General features: G+C 46.1%; 1 protein-coding gene across 3 annotated transcripts in view; it reads right to left on the reverse strand.

Moving 5' to 3' along the window:
• Positions 1 to 23,468, reverse strand: part of LOC112236180 (Kv channel-interacting protein 1) — a 62,306-nt gene that overhangs the window by 29,402 nt on the left and 9,436 nt on the right. Inside the window, exon 1 of one of the 3 annotated variants that reach the window (XM_024404761.2) lies at positions 14,770 to 15,245. The exons of 1 other annotated variant lie outside the window; for it this stretch is intronic. In XM_024404761.2, the coding sequence (XP_024260529.1) occupies positions 14,770 to 14,904 (135 nt within the window). In that variant the 5' untranslated portion in view covers positions 14,905 to 15,245. Of the gene's footprint in view, positions 1 to 14,769; positions 15,246 to 23,468 lie in introns of those variants that run through there. One more of the 3 variants, XM_024404763.2, reaches the window with a different exon arrangement.

Consider the following 23,468-nt stretch of genomic DNA (forward strand, 5'->3'; position numbering starts at 1 on the left):
GAGAAAGGGGAGAGAAGGAGTGTGAGGATGGGGGGAGAAAGGGGGAGAGAAGGAGTGTGAGGATGGGGGAGAGAAGGAGTGTGGGGATGGGGGAGAGAAGGAGTTTGGGGGATGGGGGAGAGAAGGAGTTTGGGGGATGGGGGAGAGAAGGAGTTTGGGGGATGGGGGAGAGAAGGAGTGTGGGGATGGGGGAGAGAAGGAGTGTGGGGATGGGGGAGAGAAGGAGTGTGGGGATGGGGGAGAGAAGGAGTGTGGGGATGGGGGGGAGAGAACAGAAGAACAGAATGGAAAATGGAAGAGAAACAGAAAGAGAAGGCATGAGGGGGTAAAGACAGAGATTGAGGATAATGACAGAGCTGTTAAGTGCTGAAGAACCCCCTGAAAAATCTGAATTGAAAAATACATATACATTTTTTTAAATAAAATTAAAATAACCTTTTTTCTCTCTCACAAAAGTAGTGCACTGCACCAATACTAGTCCTGTATTTGCGGACTAATATAGCCAACTGTAGCACAGGCCCCAAAAAATATATTCTGGATGGAGAAATGGAGAGAGGGAGAGGTGGAACAAAGATACTCACACAGTGTGCTGTGAGCTATGCTTGCCAAGGTCATTAGTCAAGAAGCAACTTTAACCAACAAACATCATTATAGGAAGAAAATGGTACAATACACTGAACACTATGTGTGAATATACACAACTTTGCTCATTAATGAAATACACTGACTCTGAGGTCTTAAAAACAGCATGTATGCATAGCCTGAGTATGACAGTTCTGGTCAAGTGAGCCAAGGCTCTTTTATGACTAATACATCAGGAGTCTAATTGAGTTAATCCACAGAATGAGACTAAAGAATGTTAGTTGTTAAATGGTAGAACAATTACCATACATAGGAATATAAACTGAGTATACAGAACATTAGGAACAACTTCCTAATATTGAGTTGCACCCCCCTTTACTCTCCGAACAGCCTCAACTCGTCAGGGCATGGACTCAACACGGTGTAGAAAGAGTTCCACAGGGATGAAATAAAAACATTCACCACAAAGGTGCTGCACTGCACCTTTACTAAAAATATCGCAGCACCCCCACCCAAACATATCTTCCCACGGCTATGACCATAACCATTCAGAGTTAATGCCTAACCTTAATAATTCAGAGTTAATGCCTAACCTTAATAATTCAGAGTTAATGCCTAACCTTAATAATTCAGAGTTAATGCCTAACCTTAATAATTCAGAGTTAATGCCTAACCTTAATAATTCAGAGTTAATGCCTAACCTTAATAATTCAGAGTTAATGCCTAACCTTAATAATTCAGAGTTAATGCCTAACCTTAATAATTCAGAGTTAATGCCTTCAGAAACCTTAATAATTCAGAGTTAATGCCTCAGAGTTAATGCCTAACCTTAATAATTCAGAGTTAATGCCTAACCTTAATAATTCAGAGTTAATGCCTAACCTTAATAATTCAGAGTTAATGCCTAACCTTAATAATTCAGAGTTAATGCCTAACCTTAATAATTCAGAGTTAATGCCTAACCTTAATAATTCAGAGTTAATGCCTAACCTTAATAATTCAGAGTTAATGCCTAACCTTAATAATTCAGAGTTAATGCCTAACCTTAATAATTCAGAGTTAATGCCTAACCTTAATAATTCAGAGTTAATGCCTAAACTTAACCTTGGAACGATACAGAGAAGTAACCAAACACTTTGAAATGTGACGTAAAATGGATGAACGTCTAGTTCTGACATGAGAGCTTGTTGGTGTGTGTGTTGTATTGTGTGTTATATTGTGTGTTATATTGTGTGTGCCTCTGAGAAGCTTGGTGAGAGAGAGAGAGAGAGAGAGAGAGAGAGAGAGAGAGAGAGAGAGAGAGAGAGAGAGAGACAGGGATGCAGCTTAAGCCTCACCCTCTTCAACATATATATCAACGCATTCGGCGTGGGAACTAGAGAAGTCTGCAGCACCTGGCCTCACCCTACTAGAATCCGAAGTCAATTGTCCGCTGTTTGCTGATGATCTGGTGCTTCTGTCACCAACCAAGGAGGGCCTACAGCAGCACCTAGATCTTATGCACAGATTCTGTCAGACCTGGGCCCTAACAGTAAATCTCAGTAAGACCAAAATAATGGTGTTCCAAAAAAGGTCCAGTCACCAGGACCACAAATACAAATTCCATCTAGACACTGTTGCCCTAGAGCACACAAAAAACTATACATACCTTGGCCTAAACATCAGCGCCACAGGTAACTTCCACAAAGCTGTCCTTGGACACTGTGCTATCTAACCTCCAAACAAGCTTCAATGCCATACAACACTCCTTCCGTGGCCTCCAACTGCTCTTAAACGCTAGTAAAACCAAATGCATGCTTTTCAACCGTTCGCTACCTGCACCCGCACGCCTGACCAGCATCACCACCCTGGATGGTTCCGACCTTGAATATGTGGACATCTATAAGTACCTAGGTGTCTGGCTAGACTGTAAACTCTCCTTCCAGACTCATATCAAACATCTCCAATCGAAAATCAAATCTAGAGTCGGCTTTCTATTCCGCAACAAAGCCTCCTCCACTCACGCCGCCAAACTTACCCGAGTAAAACTGACTATCCTACCGATCCTCGACTTCGGCGACGTCATCTACAAAATAGCTTCCAACACTCTACTCAGCAAACTGGATGCAGTTTATCACAGTGCCATCCGTTTTGTCACTAAAGCACCTTATACCACCCACCACTGCGACCTGTATGCACTAGTCGGCTGGCCCTCGCTACATATTCGTCGCCAGACCCACTGGTTCCAGGTCATCTACAAGTCCATGCTAGGTAAAGCTCCGCCTTATCTCAGTTCACTGGTCACAATGGCAACACCCACCCGTAGCACGCGCTCCAGCAGGTGTATCTCACTGATCATACCTAAAGCCAACACCTCATTTGGCCGCCTTTCGTTCCAGTTCTCTGCTGCCTGTGACTGGAACGAATTGCAATGCCTCTGCTCCTGGTGCTGTCTGTGACAGACAGGGTTGATGTGATGTCTCTGCTCCTGGTGCTGTCTGTGACAGACTGGGTTGATGTGATGTCTCTGCTCCTGGTGCTGTCTGTGACAGACTGGGTTGATGTGATGTCTCTGCTCCTGGTGCTGTCTGTGACAGACTGGGTTGATGTGAGGTCTCTGCTCCTGGTGCTGTCTGTGACAGACTGGGTTGATGTGATGTCTCTGCTGCTAGTGCTGTCTGTAACAGACTGGGTTGATGTGATGTCCGTGCTCCTGGTGCTGTCTGTGACAGACTGGGTTGATGTGATGTATCTGCTCCTGGTGCTGTCTTTGACAGACTGGGTTGATGTGATGTCTCTGCTCCTGGTGCTGTCTGTGACAGACTGGGTTGATGTGATGTCTCTGCTCCTGGTGCTGTCTGTGACAGACTGGGTTGATGTGATGTCTCTGCTCCTGGTGCTGTCTGTGACAGACTGGGTTGATGTGATGTCTCTGCTCCTGGTGTTGTCTGTGACAGACTGGGTTGATGTCTCTGCTCCTGGTGCTGTCTGTGACAGACTGGGTTGATGTGATGTCTCTGCTGCTAGTGCTGTCTGTAACAGACTGGGTTGATGTGATGTCCGTGCTCCTGGTGCTGTCTGTGACAGACTGGGTTGATGTGATGTATCTGCTCCTGGTGCTGTCTTTGACAGACTGGGTTGATGTGATGTCTCTGCTCCTGGTGCTGTCTTTGACAGACTGGGTTGATGTGATGTCTCTGCTCCTGGTGCTGTCTTTGACAGACTGGGTTGATGTGATGTCTCTGCTCCAGGTGCTGTCTTTGACAGACTGGGTTGATGTGATGTCTCTGCTCCTGGTGCTGTCTTTGACAGACTGGGTGCTCGGTTCAGAACAGATTCTTCTTCTGATTAGTTTATAGGTTGGGAGTACTGTTGGAGTGGGAGCAGGGATGTAAGCAGTTTTGATAGTAAATCTATGGTCGGTCGGTGCCGTTTAAGATAAGGGAAGATGATAATTGTTTTTGTCAGCATGGCCTAACAAAATGTCAGCATAGTGGATGACTGTCATTCATATTCCATTCACCCAGTTCAATGTAACATTGATAGGTTTAAACTACTACATGATACTAGAATTTCCCCTATACCCATCATGAGGTTGCTACAACCTAGCCTATGAATGAAGGTTTTGAACGTTGGTGCACACAGGTCGAGAGAAACATTTGCGGTGACAGAAGACATTTCTTTCAACAGAATTGACGGAATGAATACACCCTTGATTACACTCTTCTTAGTAATTCTGTCTGGAGATTTAGGATGTTTGAATGTCCCTAATCTCCTCAGCTTTAACTTCTCACATCTACATTCCTGGCGGTCAGACATATTCAGCCCCTCTCCAATGAGCTTTGAATAGAAAGTGTTTCTTTACCATTAAACACCAACGCGTTTCAGCACACCAGCTTTAATCAGGGTGCCTTTCACATGACTGAATAGGCTTCTCACATGACTCACTCAGGCTCCTCAGGGATTGGATATGAAATGAAAAAAGACTGGAAACTCTGTGGAGGATAGTGAACTTAAGCTTGTCTACCACTCAGCAAACCTTACACATCAAGCAACTTATACTGAACAAAAATATATACACAACATTTATATTTTTTTTTATTAGTTATTTTACCAGGTAAGTTGACTGAGAACACGTTCTCATTTGCAGCAACGACCTGGGGAATAGTTACAGGGGAGAGTGGTGGGATGAATGAGTCAATTGTAAACTGGGGATGATTAGGATGATTAGGAATTTAGCCAGGACACCTGGGTTAACACCCCTACTCTTACGATAAGTGCCATGGGATCGCTAGTGACCTCAGAGAGTCAGGTCACCCGTTTAACGTCCCATCCGAAAGACGGCACCCTACACAGGGTAGTGTCCCCAATCACTGCCCTGGGGCATTGGGATATTTTTAGACCAGAGGAAAGAGTGCCTCCTACTGGACCTCCAACATCACTTCCAGCAGCATCTGGTCTCCCATCCAGGGACAGACCAGGACCAACATGCAATCGTTTAAAAGATTTTACTGAGTTACAGTTCAAATAAGGAAATCAGTCCTTTGAAATAAATTTGTTAGGCCCTAATCTATGGATTTCACATGACTGGGAATACAGATATACATCTGTTGGTCACAGATACCTTAACAAAAAGGTAGGGGAGTGGATCAGAAAACCAGTCAGTATCTGGTGTGACTGTGGCTTGTGGAATGTTGTCCCACTCCTCTTCAATGGCTGTGCGGAATTGCTGTATATTAGCGGGAACTGGAACATGCTGTCGATCCAGAGCATCCCAAACATGCTCCATGGGTGGGATGTCTGGTGAGTATGCAGGCCATGGAAGAACTGGGACATTTTCAGCTTCTATGAATTGTTAACAGATCCTTGCGACATGGGTCCAAGCATTATCATGCTGAAACATGAGGTGATGGCAGTGGATGAATGGCACGACAATGGGCCTCAGGATCTCGTCACGGTATCTCTGTGCATTCAAATTGCCATTGATAAAATTCAATTGTGTTCATTGTCTGTAGCTTATGCCTGCCCATACCATAACCCCACCGCCACCATGGGGCACTCTGTTCAAAACATTGACATCCGCAAACCACTCAGCCACACAACACCATACACGTGGCCTGCGGTTGTGAGGCCAGTTGGAAGTACTGCACAGTTCTCAAAAATGACATTGGAGGTGGCTCATGGTAGAGAAATTAACTTTCAATTCTCTGGTGGACATTCCTGCAGTCAGCATGCCAATTGCACGCTCCCTCAAAACTTGAGACATCTGTGGCAGAACTTTTATTGTCCCCAGAATAAGGTGCACCTGTGTAATGATCATGCTGCTTAATCACCTTCTTGATATGCCACACCCGTCAGGTGGGTGGATTATTTTAGCAAAGGATAAATGCTCACTAACAGGGATGTAAACTAATTTGCTTTTTGTGCGTGTGGAACATTTCTGGGATCTTTTATTTCAGCTCATTAAACATGGGACCAACACTTTACATGCTGCATTGATATTTTTGTTCAGTGAAAATACGGTACACAGACAGCGGAAAATGCATGCGCACACGTGAATACACACATGCACGCATGCACAGACAAACATGTGCTTGCATGCACACACACCAACACACTCACATACACAGTGCTGTGGGCAATAGATTATCACCCCTGGATGGAGCCATGTGACTAATAAAGCTCTTTGGCAGTTCTAACACAGTGCTGTGGGCAGTGGATTATCACCCCTGGATGGAGCCATGTGACTAATAAAGCTCTTTGGCAGTTCTAACTGATCCTTGTGGTGTCTGTTGATGTGATGGTATGATGGGGGTTACTGATGAAGCTGGAGGAGCAGAGAGGAGCGGAGAGGAGAGGAGCGGAGAAGAGAGAAGAGGAGCGGAGAAGAGAAGAGAGAAGAGGAGAGGAGCGGAGAGGAGCAGAGCGGAGAGGAGCAGAGAGGAGCGGAGAGGAGAGGAATGGAGAGGAGCAGAGAGGAGAGAAGAGGAGAGGAGCGGAGAGGAGAGAAGAGGAGCGGAGAGGAGAAGAGCGGAGAGGAGAGAAGAGGAGCGGAGCAGAGAGGAGCAGAGAGGAGCGGAGAGGAGCAGAGAGGAGCGGAGAGGAGTAGAGAGGAGCAGAGAGGAGCGGAGAGAGAGAGCAGAGTGGAGCAGAGGAGAGGAGCAGAGAGGAGCGGAGAAGAGCAGAGGAGCGGAGAAGAGCAGAGAGGAGCGGAGAAGAGCGGAGAGGAGAGAAGAGGAGAGGAGCGGAGAGGAGAGGAGCGGAGTGGAGAGGAGCAGAGAAGAGCGGAGAGGAGAGGAGCGAAGAGGAGCGGAGGGGAGCAGAGAGGAGCGGAGCGGAGAGAAGAGGAGCGAAGAGGAGAGGAGCGGAGGGGAGCAGAGAGGAGCAGAGCGGAGAGGAGAGGAGCAGAGAGGAAAGGAGCGGAGCAGAGAGGAGTGGAGAAGAGCAGAGAGGAGCAGAGAGGAGCGGAGCAGAGAGGAGCAGAGAGGAGCGGAGAAGAATGGAGCAGAGAGGAGCAGAGAGGAGAAGAGAGGAGCGGAGAAGAGAAGAGCGGAGGGGAGCAGAGGGGAGCAGAGGGGAGAGGAGCAGAGAGGAGAGGAGCAGAGAGGAGAGGAGCAGAGAGGAGAGGAGCAGAGCAGAGAGGAGCGGAGAAGAGCGGAGAGGAGCAGAGAGGAGAGGAGCGGAGCAGAGAGGAGCGGAGCGGAGAAGAGCAGAGAGGAGCAGAGAAGAGCGGAGAGGAGAGGAGCGGAGAGGGAGCAGAGGAGAGAAGAGGAGAGGAGCGGAGAAGAGCAGAGAGGAGCGGAGAGGAGAAAGGAGGAGCGGAGGAGAGCGGAGAGGAGCAGAGGGAGGAGCAGAGAGGAGAGGAGCGGAGGGAGGAGCAGAGAGAGCGGAGAGGAGGAGGAGCAGAGGAGAAGAGAGGAGCGGAGAAGAGCAGAGAGGAGCGGAGAAGAGCGGAGAGGAGCAGAGAGGAGAGGAGAGAGGAGAGGAGCAGAGAGATGAGCGGAGCGAGAGAGAGAGAGGAGCAGAGAGGAGCGGAGCAGAGAAGAGCAGAGAGGAGCAGAGAAGAGAGGAGCGGAGCAGAGAGGAGCAGAGAGGAGAGAGGAGCAGAGAGGAGCGGAGGGGAGCAGAGAGGAGCGGAGAGGAGCAGAGAGGAGCGGAGAGAAAGGAGCGGAGAGAGCGAGAGGAGCGGAGAAGAGGAGAGAGAGAGGGAGCAGAGAGGAGAGGAGGGGAGCAGAGAGGAGCGGAGAAGAGCGGAGAGGAGCAGAGAGGAGAGGAGCGGAGAGGAGGGGAGAGGAGCAGAGAGGAGCAGAGAGGAGCGGAGCAGAGAAGAGAGAGGAGCAGAGAAGAGAGCGGAGGGGAGAGGAGGAGCAGAGAGGAGCAGAGAGGAGAGAAGAGGGAGAGGAGCAGAGAGAGCGGAGGAGCAGGAGAGGAGAGGGAGAGGAGAGAAGAGGAGAGAAGAGGAGCGGAGGGGAGCAGAGAGGCGGAGAGGAGCGGAGAGGAGAGAGAGGAGAGAGAGGAGGGGAGAGGAGGGGGAGCAGAGAGGAGCGGAGCGGAGAAGAGCGGAGGAGGAGAGGAGAGGAGAGGAGAGAAGAGGAGAGGAGCAGAGAGGAGCGGAGAGGAGAGGAGCAGAGAGGAGCAGAGAGGTGGAGGGAGAGGAGAGAGAGAGAGGAGAGGAGGAGCAGAGAGGAAGAGAGGAGAGGAGAGAAGAGGAGCGGAGGGAAGAGCAGAGAGAGAGCAGAGCGGAGAGGAGAGGAGCAGAGAGAGCAGAGAGGTGAGGAGAGGAGCAGAGAGGAGCAGAGAGGTGAGGAGAGGGGAGCAGAGAGAAGCAGAGGCGGAGAGGAGAGGAGATGAGCAGAGGAGAGAGAGGAGCAGAGAGGTGAGGAGAGTAGCAGAGAGGAGAGGCGCAGAGAGGAGAGAAGATGAGCAGAGGAGAGGAGCAGAGGGGAGAGGAGCAGAGAGGAGAGGAGCAGAGAGGAGAGGAGCGGATGGGAGATGTGCTCTTCTAATGCTGCTGATGTAGCCTCTTTAGCCTGGGGCTGAGGGAGATATTAACCCAAAGACACACTCACTACACACACACTACCCTAGACTAGATAGCCCCACACTCACAGAACAAGATTAGACCAACACATGTTTCAAAGCCAGCAATGAGCTTAGTGTAGCATGCAGTGTGGATGTCCCTATCAGACCTGATAACGACAGATAGAGGAAGTTTGCATATAGAGTGAGAAGTGGTGAGAGAGAACAGGGAAGAGAAATCGTTTGACAGAGAGAGCAAACTAGAAAGCTATTTGGCCCTAAACAGAGAGCACACAGTGGCAGAATACCTGGCCACCGTGACTGACCCAAACTTAAGGAAAGCTTTGACTACGTATAGACTCAGTGAGCATAGCCTTGCTATTGAGAAAGGCCGCCGTAGGCAGACATGGCCCTCAAGAGAAGACAGGCTATATGCTCACTGCCCACAAAATGAGGTGGAAACTGAGCTGCACTTCCTAACCTCCTGCCAAATGTACGACCATATTAGAGACACATATTTCCCTCAGATTACACAGATCCACAAAGAATCGAAAACAAATCCCGTTTTGATAAAACTCCCATATCTACTGGGTGAAATACCACAGTGTGCCATCACATCAACAAGATGTGACCTGCTACCACAAGAAAAGGTCAACCAGTGAAGAACAAACACCATTGTAAATACAACCCATATTTATGTTTATTTATTTTCCCTTTTTACTTTAACTATTTGTACATTTCTTACAACAGAACGCAATAATTTTGCACGCCCAATTTTTCAGTTTTTGATTTGTTAAAAAAGTTTGAAATATCCAATAAATGTCGTTCCACTTCATGATTGTGTCCCACTTGTTGTTGATTCTTCACAAAAAAATACAGTTTTATATCTTTATGTTTGAAGGCTGAAATGTGGCAAAAGGTCACAAATTTCAAGGGGGCCGAATACTTTCGCAAGGCACTGTATATATATATGAAATGTATGAAATGTCTTTATTCTTTTGGAACTTTTGTCAGTGTAATATTTACTGTTAATTTTGTATTGTTTATTTCACTTCTGTTGTTATCTATTTCACTTGCTTTGGCAATGTTAACATGTGTTTCCCATGCCAATAAAGCCCCGTGAATTGAATTGAGAGAGAGACAGGGGGGAGATTAGTGATGGGTTTCTTGTTGCTATGTTTTTGTTGTTACGCGGAATCATTCCTATTGGAAGTAGTGTGTTGTGAGGTGACAGAAGATCACTGCATCATGTTCCCTGAGGCTCTTCAGAAGAAGCCATCTGTTATTATTCCCAGAGCTATGACCTCATGCTGTACTGACTAAGATCAAAACCTCTTAAGAGACCTCTGTTAACCTCCTCTCTCTACATCTACCTCTGTTAACCTCCTATCTCTACATCTACCTCTGTTAACCTCCTATCTCTACATCTACCTCTGTTAACCTCCTATCTCTACATCTACCTCTGTTTATTCTCCTCTCTCTACATCCACCTCTGTTAACCTTCTATCTCTACATCTACCTCTGTTAACCTCCTCTCCCTACATCTACCTCTGTTAACCTCCTCTCCCTACATCTACCTCTGTTAACCTCCTATCTCTACATCTACCTCTGTTAACCTCCTATCTCTACATCTACCTCTGTTAACCTCCTATCTCTACATCTACCTATTAATCTCCTCTCCCTACATCTACCTCTGTTAACCTCTTCTCCCTACATCTACCTCTGTTAACCTCCTCTGTCAACTTCCTCTGTTAACCTCCTCTCTCTACATCTACCTATTAATCTCCTCTCTCTACATCTACCTCTGTTAACCTCCTCTCCCTACATCTACCTCTGTTAACCTCCTCTGTCAACTTCCTCTGTTAACCTCCTCTCTCTACTTCTGTTAAACTCCTCTCTCTACCTCTGTTAACCTCCTCTCTCTACCTCTGTTAACCTCCTCTCTCTACCTCTGTTAACCTCCTCTCTCTACATCTACCTCTGTTAACCTCCTCTCCCTACCTCTGTTAACCTCCTCTGTCTACCTCTGTTAACCTCCTCCCTCTACCTCTGTTAACCTCCTACCTACCTCTGTTAACCTCCTCCCTCTACCTCTGTTAACCTCCTCCCTCTACCTCTGTTAACCTCCTCCCTCTACCTCTGTTAACCTCCTCCCTCTACCTCTGTTAACCTCCTCTGTCTACCTCTGTGAACCTCCTCTGTTAACCTCCTCTCTCTACTTCTGTTAACCTCCTCTCTCTACCTCTGTTAACCTCCTCTCTCTACCTCTGTTAACCTCCTCTCTCTACATCTACCTCTGTTAACCTCCTCTCCCTACATCTGTCTACCTCTGTGAACCTCCTCTGTCTACCTCATCTACCTACCTCTGTTAACCTCCTCTCTCTACCTCTGTTAACCTCCTCTCTCTACCTCTGTTAACCTCCTCCCTCTACCTCTGTTAACCTCCTCCCTCTACCTCTGTTAACCTCCTCCCTCTACCTCTGTTAACCTCCTCCCTCTACCTCTGTTAACCTCCTCCCTCTACCTCTGTTAACCTCCTCCCTCTACCTCTGTTAACCTCCTCCCTCTACCTCTGTTAACCTCCTCCCTCTACCTCTGTTAACCTCCTCCCTCTACCTCTGTTAACCTCTTCTCTTCTGTTTTTTGGTAGGTTTCCAAACTACATTTCTTCCATCTATAGCATTTCTTAATATTACTCAGTTCCTTTGGCTTTGATGCCTCATGATTGAGTATTGCTCTGTTCAAGTAGACTGTATTTTGCTGTGGTCTGATAGGGGTGTCAGTGGGCTGACTGTGAACGCTCTGAGAGACTCTGGGTAGAGGTCAGCGATAAAGTAGTCTACAGTACTACTGCCAAGAGATGAGCTATAGGTGTACCTACCATAGGACTCTCCTCGAAGCCTAACATTGACCAGGTACATACCCAGCGCCTGACAGAGCTGCAGGAGTTGTGACCGTTTTTGTTGGTTATGTTGTCATAGTTGTGCCTAGGGGGGCATATGGGGGAGGGAATGCTGTCACCTCCAGGTAGGTGTTTGCCCCCCTGTGTGCTGCGCGTGTCAGGTTCTTGTCCAGTTCTGGCATTTAGGTCACAACAGACTAGTACATGTCCCTGGGCCTGGAAATGATTGACTTCCCCCTCCAGGATGGAGAAGCTGTCTTCATGAAAGTGGGGGATATAGGTAGCACACAGGAATACTTTTTCTCTGTTAAGATCATTTCCTTTAGAATTTCTAGCCAAGTGTCAAATGTTCCTGTTTTGATTTGATTTAATGGAGTACGTTAGGTCTGCTCTATGCCAAATTAGCATACCCCCTGAGTCCCTTCCCTGTTTCACACCTGGTAGTTTGGTGGATGGGACTACCAGCTCTCTGTAACCTAGAGGGCAACCAGTGGGTCCTTCTCTTCTATACCAGGTTTCTTGTAGGATGACAATGTCTGTATTTCTTTGGTGAAGTCCGGGTTCCTGCCCTTTAGGCCAAAGGCAGATGACCTCAGGACTTGGATATTCCAGGCTGATATAGTGAAGGCTTTGTGTTCCATAAAGTGTCCAATGTTGTTGGTCGTGTAGTTTGGCCTCAGGCCAGTAAGTGTGAGCAGAGCCTGCTGAGTATCTGGTACATGCCATTGGCTAGGGCTTGTTTAAGAGTGGGGGTTGGGACTGTTTGCCTGCTCATGGCCTGGGCATATGTGTGACTTCCATGTTGAGGCCCTCTTTGCTGGGGTGGGGTGCATTGGATGGGCAGGAGGGGCATAGGTCTTGATCTGAGGGGGCCTACATGGGGTGTGGGCATGGTTGACTTGGGAGGGTGTTGATTGGTTGGGCTGGGGTTGTGTATGTGGCTGGTGGTGTTGTGATCTAGATATATAGGTCCTCTCAGTGTGGGTCCTCTATGTGTAAGTCCAGGTTCCAACCTGTCAGATGGCCAGCAAAGGGACTGAAGTCTCCCCAAAGCCCTGGCGGTTCCTGCTTGTCCCTGAGTACATCTCAAATGGCACCCTATTCTCTACATAGTGCACTAATAAATATGGGGCTCTGGTGAACAGAAATAGAGCACTATATATAAATAGTGTGCCTTGGGACGCAGCCCCTGCCTCCGTTGAGCTAGATCCTGGAGGTTGAAGCTTCTGCAGGGATACACCTTGTTTTTATCACATATTCTGTTTCTTAGGAGCTTGTAGCTCTGCTTTCTGCTATTGTAATTCTGTTCAAATTGTACCAGATCCAGCATGTCCTGATTAAATACAGGAATAGATTGTGGATGAACAGTTTATAGTAATGGATAATGCTCCTGTAGAACCCGTTTCTGTTGGTTTAGTATTTGTAGCTCTATGTATGGGAGTCCTATGCTTTCAAGTTCTGTGTCCAATGGTAAGTGACAATCTGTAGTCAGCAGACACGCCACAGCCAATGGCTGACGGATTACAGTGATTACCTGAACACAACATAAGGGGCTAGAAAGATGCCCCTTAAGACCAACAGACAGACACACACACACACACACAAACACACACAATTTCCTGTCCTTGTAAGACACTGGCAGACAGAACGCAGGTTTTGTTTTAATGAGCAGAAGCAGAGACGTGGAGGCTAGTGAATACCATCACCTTTTATAGACATTATCCTAACCCTCTCTATTTACCTTAGCAGTGTGCTGTCTACACACACACACGCACACGCACATGCACACACACGCACATGCACACACACGCACATGCACGCACACGCACACACGCGCACACACACACACATGCACACACACGCACATGCACACGCACACACGCGCACACACACAGACGGACACGGATACACACAATGTGTACAGAAAACAGGAGAAGTTGACTCTATGGTATAGTGCTAGTGCTGAAACCAAGTTGGTTATCCTCCCTGTGACTTTGCTCTGCTCTGGTGTCCAATATACATGTGTTTATTATTCACTCACAGACTGCAGCCTACAAGTCTACAAGTAATCATATTCATTCACAGACTGCAGCCTACAAGTAATCATATTCACTCACAGACTGCAGCCTACAAGTCTACAAGTAATCATATTCACTCACAGACTGCAGCCTACAAGTCTACAAGTAATCATATTCATTCACAGACTGCAGCCTACAAGTAATCATATTCACTCACAGACTGTAGTCTACAAGTCTACAAGTAATCATATTCACTCACAGACTGTAGCCTACAAGTAATCATATTCACTCACAGACTGTAGTCTACAAGTAATCATATTCACTCACAGACTGCAGCCTACAAGTAATCATATTCACTCACAGACTGTAGTCTACAAGTCTACAAGTAATCATATTCACTCACAGACTGTAGCCTACAAGTAATCATATTCACTCACAGACTGTAGTCTACAAGTAATCATATTCACTCACAGACTGCAGCCTACAAGTAATCATATTCACTCACAGACTATATTCTACATGTAAATGTAATCACATAAACTGATAAATCCTGCATTGACACTGACACTAATGGATGCTAGTCCATATGCAGTACATGCAGACACATATGTGCATCATTTAGCCTATACATACACTGAATGTACAAAACATTAAGAACACCTTCCTAATATGGAGTTTCATCCCCTTTTCACCCTCAGAATAGACTCAACTCATCCGGTCATGGACTCTACAAGGTGCTGAAAGCGTTCCACAGGGATGCTGGTCCATGTTGACTTCATTGCTTCCCACAGTTGTGTCAAGTTGGCTGGATGTCCTTTTAGTGGTGGACCATTCTTGATACACACAGACAACTGTTGAGCAGGGAAAAAACAGCAGCTTTGCAGTTCTTGACACAACCCTGTGTGCCTGGCACCAACTACCATACCCAATTCAAAGGCATTTCAATCTTTTGTCTTGCCCATTCACCCTCTGAATGGCACACATACACTATCCATGTCTCAATGCTTAAACATCCTTCTTTAACCTGTCTCCTCCCCTTCATCCACACTGATTGAAGTGGATTTAACAAGTCACATCAATAAGGGATCATAGCTTTCACCCAGATTCACCTGGTCAGTCTATGTCACAGAAAGAGCAGGTGTTCATAATGTTTTGTAAACTCAGCGTATATAACAAAGTCTCTCCCACACAGACATACAGTACTAACCCTGTAACACACAGTAAACTGAATCAGTCTCCCACTCTGAGAATAAACGATGGAGGTCTTACCTTTCCGATAGGTCCGATCCTGCTTATTGCTCTGCATGGAAAAGGTCCCCATGACGAGCCCCATGTTTCCAGCCACACAAAGAGTCTGTGTCTGCGATTGATTGAGTGTGTGTACGTGTGCGTGCGTGCGTGCATGTGTGTGTCTTGTGTGCCTGTTGTTGTTAAGTTATGAATGTGAGGCTACTCCGTGTGCAAGCCAGTGGCATTCCTCTTCTGTCTGACTCCTACGCAGTTGTAATGCCGGTGTGTGCGAGTGTGTGTGTGTGTGTGTGCGAGAGTGTGTGTGTGCGTGAGAGAGACCACATGCACTACGGTGCTACCTTTGTCTGTATGGCAACACTGACACCCCTGGGTTTACATGAATCTCTCTCTCTCTGTCTCTCTCTCTATCCCTTTCTATCTTTCTCTTAATATCTCTCTGTCACAGCCATCTTGTCATTCTATTCATTCTTAATATACGCCTGTTACTCCCCCTCTTTTTCCCTCTCTCCATCTCTTTGTCTCGTGTGGAGAGGGGGATCACACTGTTGCTTACGGAACAGGAAGGAAGCAGACAGAATCTCACAGAGGAAAGCTGAAAGCTGGGAGGAGATAGGAAAGGGGGATGCAGAGGGAAAGAAAGAGAAAGATTCACCTTGATGAAAATGAGTGTGATGAAGAGGATTTGACAGTGGATAATGCAAAAAGCAGGGGAGTGAGAAACAGAGAGAGATGAGGTGAGAAAGGGGAAGGGCTCTGCTCCGCCTCTATTGCTATTCTGCAGACACACTGTCTGCCTGTGTTGACTGGATTTTGCATTATCTCACACACTACTGGCTTGGTGAGTGTGTGTGTGTGTGTGTGTGTGTGTGTGTGTGTGTGTGTGTGTGTGTGTGTGTGTGTGTGTGTGTGTGTGTGTGTGTGTTTGTGTGTGTACATGTTTTCCTACCTTATCAGGACCACAATGTCCTAACAATTCACCAGAGTGTGTGTGTCTGTGTGTACTGTGTGTGTGTATTGTGTGTGTGTACTGTGTGTGTACTGTGTGTGTGTACTGTGTGTGTGTACTGTGTGTGTACTGTGTGTGTACTGTGTGTACTGTGTGTGTACTGTGTGTGTGTACTGTGTGTGTGTGTGTGTGTGTGTGTCTGTACTGTGTGTGTACTGTGTGGATGTGTTTAAATATGGGACCACTAGTGTCCTCCCACCCACACCACCCCAAGGGACCACTAGTGTCCTCCCACCCACACCACCCCAAGGGACCACTAGTGTCCTCCCACCCACATCACCCCATGGGACCACTAGTGTCCTCCCACCCACACCACCCCATGGGACCACTAGTGTCCTCCCACCCACACTACCCCATGGGACCACTAGTGTCCTCCCACCCACACCACCCCAAGGGACCACTAGTGTCCTCCCACCCACACCACCCCAAGGGACCACTAGTGTCCTCCCACCCACACCACCCCAAGGGACCACTAGTGTCCTCCCACCCACACCACCCTATGGGACCACTAGTGTCCTCCCACCCACACCACCCCAAGGGACCACTAGTGTCCTCCCACCCACACCACCCCAAGGGACCACTAGTGTCCTCCCACCCACACCACCCCAAGGGACCACTAGTGTCCTCCCACCCACACCACCCCATGGGACCACTAGTGTCCTCCCACCCACACCACCCCAAGGGACCACTAGTGTCCTCCCACCCACATCAACCCATTGGACCACTAGTGCTCTCCCAGCCACCATTGGGCCTCCCGTCCTGTCCTAGTGACATCGTCAGGGCTGCTATGGTATGAATCTCTGATCATAGCCGTGGAAAGTATGGGGTGCTGATGGTGCTGCGGCGACCCCCTGAAAAATCACAATGTAAAACAATTACACTTCTATGGAAAGATGAGATTCTCACAAACACGATGGTGTTCTCCGTTTTGGCCTCGCAAGACTCGTCTGAAGTTACTCGGTACCAGTGGGAAAAATTAATAGAAGTATATATAGAGACTGTTAAATGCCCAAAATAAGAGGTTCAAATGTAAAAAAAAAAATAATTGTTTTTTAAAAAACTATTATCCTGATCTTTCTTATATCTCTCAGATATAGGACAGACAGTTCAGGACAAACTTCCTTTTGATTTTTTTTTTTTGGGGGGGGGGCTGTCTGGTGTTCCATGTAGTATATCTCATTTTTACGGGGTAATAGCAGTAATGCCAAATAAAAATGCTAATCTAATAATTGTTTTATATTTTTTATACGAGGGGGGTAGAAATGGGTGTATAATGAAACGTGACATTTCCTTCTCTCTCCCTCTGCCCTCCTGGCTCAGTGAAAGTGATATGACAGCATTTTTAGATCTATCCTTATACAGAGGTGCAGCACACCCACACACTGTCTGTCGCTGTCTCCATCTCCCTGGAATGCACAGGAGGGGAGTGAGGAATACAAAACAGTATGTCTGATCAGACATGCCAGGCAGGGCAGCAACAACCCTGAAGAGACATCACACCACCAGCCCTTCACCACCAGCCCTTCACCACCAGCCCTTCAGCACCAGCCATTCAGCACCAGCCATTCAGCACCAGCCATTCAGCACCAGCCATTCAGCACCAGCAGCACCAGCCATTCAGCACCAGCCATTCAGCACCAGCCATTCACCACCGGCCATTCAGCACCAGCCATTCAGCACCAGCAGCACCAGCCATTCAGCACCAGCCATTCAGCACCAGCCATTCAAAACCAGCCATTCAGCACCAGCAGCACCAGCCATTCAGCACCAGCCATTCAAATCCAGCCATTCAGCACCAGCCATTCAGCACCACCAATTCAGCACCAGCAGCAGCTGACATTCAGCACCAGCCATTCAGCACCAGCCATTCAGCACCAGCCATTCAGCACCAGCCATTCAGCACCAGCCATTCAGCACCAGCCATTCAGCACCAGCCATTCAACACCAGCCATTCAACACCACCCCATTCAGCACCAGCCATTCAGCACCAGCCATTCAGCACCAGCCATTCAGCACCAGCCATTCAACACCAGCCATTCAGCACCAGCCATTCAGCACCAGCTCCAACACACATCAGACATCAGGGTCAGCACTGAGCTTTTAAACACACTGAAGTGGAGAGACAAAGCAGTGTGTTGCTGTTTGTTGCTCTCTCTGTTGCTTCCTGGCACTAAAATAGCAAACAGGAACAAAATCAAGTGGTCTTGTCCCCCTGCTATTCGGTATACCTGAACATGTCGAAAGCAGAGAAGCAATATGCATGTTTTGTGTTCCTAATTGAGGACCGATAAAAAACAGTTTAGCACAGTGAAACACTAAGCCACTGTAGGGTAAGTGGAGAGCGGAGTCTGATGAATCTGGATGGTGTAGTGTCTGTCACTGGGATGATGGAAACACCAACAGCAAGGTTGACAAATGACCAGAACATTCACATATACTATACTAGCTCCTTTCTGTCATGTTTTACCACAGGGGCCCAAGAGTTACACCGCGATCTCTTTCTTGGCAAGAAGACCAGACAAAACAGTGGCTAACCTCTGATAAGGAGACAGGCCAACCTTAGATGGAGACGAGGAAAGTGAGAGAGGGAGAGAGAAAGAGACGAGAAAGAGAGACAGAAAGAGAGAGAGTCCAAGCTGAGACAGTGAATAATGCAAACACTTTGTGCGTTTGGACTTTAGAGATACTCCATGGAACACGGTGTCTGTAGTACTGAAAAATGAATGGAAGTATAAATGGAGACTGTTAAGTGCCAAAAATAAGAGGTTAAAATACATTATCCTGGTATTTCTTATATCGCTCAGATATAGGACAGACACTTCAGAAAAGTGTTAGATTTGCATTTTTATTTGCAGTACTGCTATTAGCCCATACAAACACATTAAATAACAGATTCACTACATGGAACAACAGATAGTCCCCCCCCCAAAAATGGAAAGGAAGTTTGTTCTGAAGTGTCAGTACTACAGACACAGTGTTCAATAGAGGAACTTCAAAGCCCAAATACACAAAGTGGGCTGTTGCCGTGGCCGTATTACTACCATACAAGCGGTCACGAGTCTCCAAGCTCTGATGCTGCTGCTGGTCATTAGTAGCATTCCACACTTGCTCACTGCCTGGTACTCAGCACTCTATTGTCCCTCTAATCACTGTGACATCAATGCAAATGTGTCCAAAAATCGAATCAAACACGTCACAAGCTCATGTTGCGCAACATTTCTATAGGCGATGCACTTGCACGAGAAAATAGTGATGGCCACTAATAAAACGATGAGGATCCCATCAGCTTTCTATAGGCTTTAATATACAGGTATTTATTTCTCAACTTTCCTAATATTAATCACATTGCCTATATTTACAACAGGGGTATCGCCTACCTGGCTGGCATGAAAATAAACCACGGGGATAAGTGTCCTTCATTCCCTATGTAAGTGCAGAGATGACATGTATTTCTCCCGCTGCCACTGTTTCAATACAGGTGCATAATAATGGTCTAAATCAAAACAAATGTCACACATATATTATTTAGTATATGTAAAGACCATATTAAATCAAGAAAAGCTGATCCACCCCCTAAAATAATTATATAATAATAATAAAATATTTTTAAAAACATTTTAAAATATATATAAATAAATCAAGAAAAGTCTGATGGCTGACAATACTGTCACAGTCGCACACCTCATGTAGCCTAGCCCATAGGCCTATATGTTTTAATAAGGTTTGTATTACAACTAAAGTGGCCAAATAACTTCTTAAAATGAAGCACATTAATCCACTTTACAAGGGGTGTAGAGCCTAACTGGCATATATAAGCAGGGTGTGAATTTCGTGTTTGGGGAAGATCATTTTCACCATTAAAAATGCACCTTTATAATTGAGGTCACTTTTGATAATGGGGTTTTCCGCAAATGGAACATTTGTGCTTATAGCCTACTGCCATGTGCGCATTGTTATGCTTTTAATGTGAAGAAATATCTTAATAGTTTATCAACATTTTAAGCTAAACGTTCTGGTCTGTTGCGGCAGCCACATTACATAAAAAGGTTTTTGGATGCTAGTGGTTGTATTAATTTGGGATCAATCGCATCCCACAACTGTCCCAGACTATGATTGGAATATTTATTTCTCACACAGAATAGGTGGGCTTTTGTACTATGGGGGATAGTAGATTGACATAGGCTAGTACTTTTGCTGTTCGTTAGGCCACTCATCTTGTTGGCTGACGAAAAGTACATGTGGACAGTTCTTCCAATATCTTCTATATGTACCTAGGAATTGGATAAGGACTCGCGCAGTTGCGTCCCTGATGTGTCTGTCTTAACTTGTAGCCTGTGAGAAGACGGAGAGAAGCTTTGAATTGGCAGTACACTCAGTGAGAATGGCACAATGCAGCACTCTACAAACATCTGTTAAGTTTGGCAGTTCTGCCACATAGTTCCACCATGTCACAGTCCAGTCCTGGAGTCAGAACAAAGCAAACACAGGGTCCCCTTGCAGGCAGGCAGTCATTTTTCATCTGGGATTAAATACTTAATGTTCCATATACACCATATGAGTGTTTTACACACAATAGTTTCTTCCTCCCTCTCTTTGTCTCCACATTGAATACAACAGCACATCCACCTCTCCTTGACTTAATGGAAGGGCAGAGGCAGTTGAATGATGGAATTATTCTGGACATTTTTTATTAGGCACTCTTGAAGAACACCTAAAGCAGAGGACCAAGGAGTGAGTAAGGACCTTGTGAAATTGTTGAATCTATCAATCGGAGTCAATAATTGTTTGGCTGAAATCGCTTTATCAGCAAGTCTTTTGCAATTCTTAGAATCAAAGGTGTAAAACACTTAAGTAAAAAGAATGTACTACTTAAGTCATTTTGGGGATATCTGTAGATTACTAGTTATATTTTTGACAACTTGTACTTTTACTTCACTAGATTACTAAAGGAAATCATGTCATTTTTACTCCTTACATTTTCTCTGACACCCAAAAGTACTCATTATATTATGAATGCTTAGCAGGACAGGAAAATTGTCCAATTCATGCACTTCTCAAGAGAAAATCTCTGGTCATCCCTACCGCCTCTGATCTGGCTGACTCACTAAACACATGCTTTGTTTGTAAAAGAAGCTTTAGTGTTGGAGTGTGCCACTAGCTATCTGTAAAACAAAATGGTGCCATCCGGGTTTGCTTAATATAAGGAGTTTGAAGTGATTTATACTTTTACTTTTCATACTCAAGTATATTTTAGCAATTACATTTACGTTTGATACTTATGTATATTTACTTGAGTCATTTCTATTAAGGTATCTTTACTTTGACTCAGGTATGACAATTGGGTACTTTTTCCACAGCTGGTTTGAACATGTGTGTGCACGTGCATGTTTGGGGAGGGCGGGGGGGGGGTGGTGGTGGGGGGGGTGTTATGGTACAGGGTTGCATCCATGGACCATAGGTAAGGTTTGAATGGATTGGATTTTTTCTGTTTAGACCAATTTGGCAAACTGCTTCGAATAAATTGTCCATCAACATTAAAGAGTATGACTTCTATTTTATCAATATGAATCAGTGGACTATCATGAATCAGAATTGGACTTCTATCGCCATCTGCTGTTCACTAGAGGGACAGTTGAGACTAGGGTTGAATGGTGGGAACCCGGTTAACGAGATTTCCTGCCCCAAAAAAACACTCCCTTTTCCTGGGATAAATAACTGTGTTTTAAAACAGCCTATCACTGTGACTGCCGAAAACTTCAGAACTAACGTGACTACAAATACAAAGTCGGCAATGTCTTTGCAATTGTTAGAAACAAGCAAAGGAGCATACCTCTGCTGGCTTGCTTCTGAAGCTATGCAGGGTTGATCCTGGTCAGTCCCTGGATGGGACACCAGGTGGTGGTGGAGGGCCAGTAGGAGGCACCCGTTCCTCTGTTCTAAAAATAAAGATCCCATGGCACTTATTGTAAGAGTAGGGCTGTTAACCATGATGTCCTGGCTAAATTCCTAATCTGCCCCTCATACCAACATGGCCACCTAATCATCCCCAGCTTACAATTGGCTCATTAATCTCCTGTAACCATTCCCCAGGTTGTTGCTGTAAATGAGCATGTGTTCTCAGTCAACTTACCTGGTAAAATGAATATAAATGTGGCTCAAAAGAAAACTGACCACAATAAAAGACATGTACAGGCTACATATACCTATTCAAATAAACGTGATGTTAATTGAGTCGTATTTAGCTTTTTTTTATACACTACTGTCTGTAACATGTGTGCAAATGAATCTTGGTTTCGTGAATTATTATCGGGTGAGAATTACAACAGGTACAGGTACTTACAGTGAAATGCTTACTTACAAGCCCAATAGATGAGTAAAAAATAAGAAATGAAAGTAACAAATAATTAAAGAGCAGCAGTAAAATAACAATAGTGAGGCTACATACAGGGGGTACCGAAAAAGATTCAATGTGCGGGGGCACCTGTTAGTTGAGGTAATTGAGGCGATATGTACATGTAGGTAGAGTTATTAAAGTGACTATGCATAGATAATAACCAGAGAGTAGCAGCAGCGTAAAAGAGAGGGGGGGGGGCAATGCAAATAGTCTGGGTAGCCATTTGATTAGCTGTTCTGGAGTCTTATGGCTTCGGGGTAGAAGCTGTTAAGAAGCATTTTGGACCTAGACTTGGCGCTCCGGTACCACTTGCCGTGCGGTAGCTGAGAGAACAGTTTATGACTAGGGTGGCTGGAGTCTTTAGGGCCTTCCTCTGACACCGCCTGGTGTAGAGCCAGGTGCTCAGATGGGAGTCTTTAGGGCCTTCCTCTGACACCGCCTGGTGTAGAGCCAGGTGCTCAGATGGGAGTCTTTAGGGCCTTCCTCTGACACCGCCTGGTGTAGAGCCAGGTGCTCAGATGGGAGTCTTTAGGGCCTTCCTCTGACACCGCCTGGTGTAGAGCCAGGTGCTCAGATGGGAGTCTTTAGGGCCTTCCTCTGACACCACCTGGTGTAGAGCCAGGTGCTCAGATGAGAGGCGTAGAAATATTCTGCAGTCAAAATTCATGACATAACCGACTGAATTACCACTAAAAAAAGCTTTTGGTTGGTCTTAAATATCCCTACCAGCGCTGCCTGAAATTAGCCCTGTGGATCATGTGTTTAAGGACACGACTCAAATATTTCCACCCCTCCCATCAGAGCACCTACGTGCTTGATGTTAGACAGGTAAATTACGGGTAAATTGACACTAGGCGCCACCTTAAAGCGAGCCGAAAACAGAGCCCATTGACTGAGTCTGAAAGTGGGTGTTGCAAAAGAAGTGGGTGGATCACATCAATGGGTGGATCAACAGCGATGGGTGTAACATCAGCACTCCATTATTAGTTAGACCGGCCATAGCCAGGTGCACCACAGGTCAGCTTAATGTTTACATAGCAGGTTAAGAGAACTCATGTAGCAGGTTAAGAGAACTCATGTAGCAGGTTAAGAGAACTCATGTAGCAGGTTAAGAGAACTCATGATGCAGGTGTCGTGACGTTGTATTAGTTAATGTGATGACTGTTGTTCATCGAATGATTAAATATTTCTAATTGCATGATTATCTGAATCAAGCAATTATTAACTCATTAACCTGGGGCACCATGGGAAAACTAGTTGTTGAGTTTCTATTTCCCAAATTAACTCAAAGAATATTAAAATATTGATTTTACAACA

Source organism: Oncorhynchus tshawytscha, linkage group LG08 (assembly GCF_018296145.1).
Source record: "Oncorhynchus tshawytscha isolate Ot180627B linkage group LG08, Otsh_v2.0, whole genome shotgun sequence".
Lineage (NCBI taxonomy): Eukaryota > Metazoa > Chordata > Actinopteri > Salmoniformes > Salmonidae > Oncorhynchus > Oncorhynchus tshawytscha.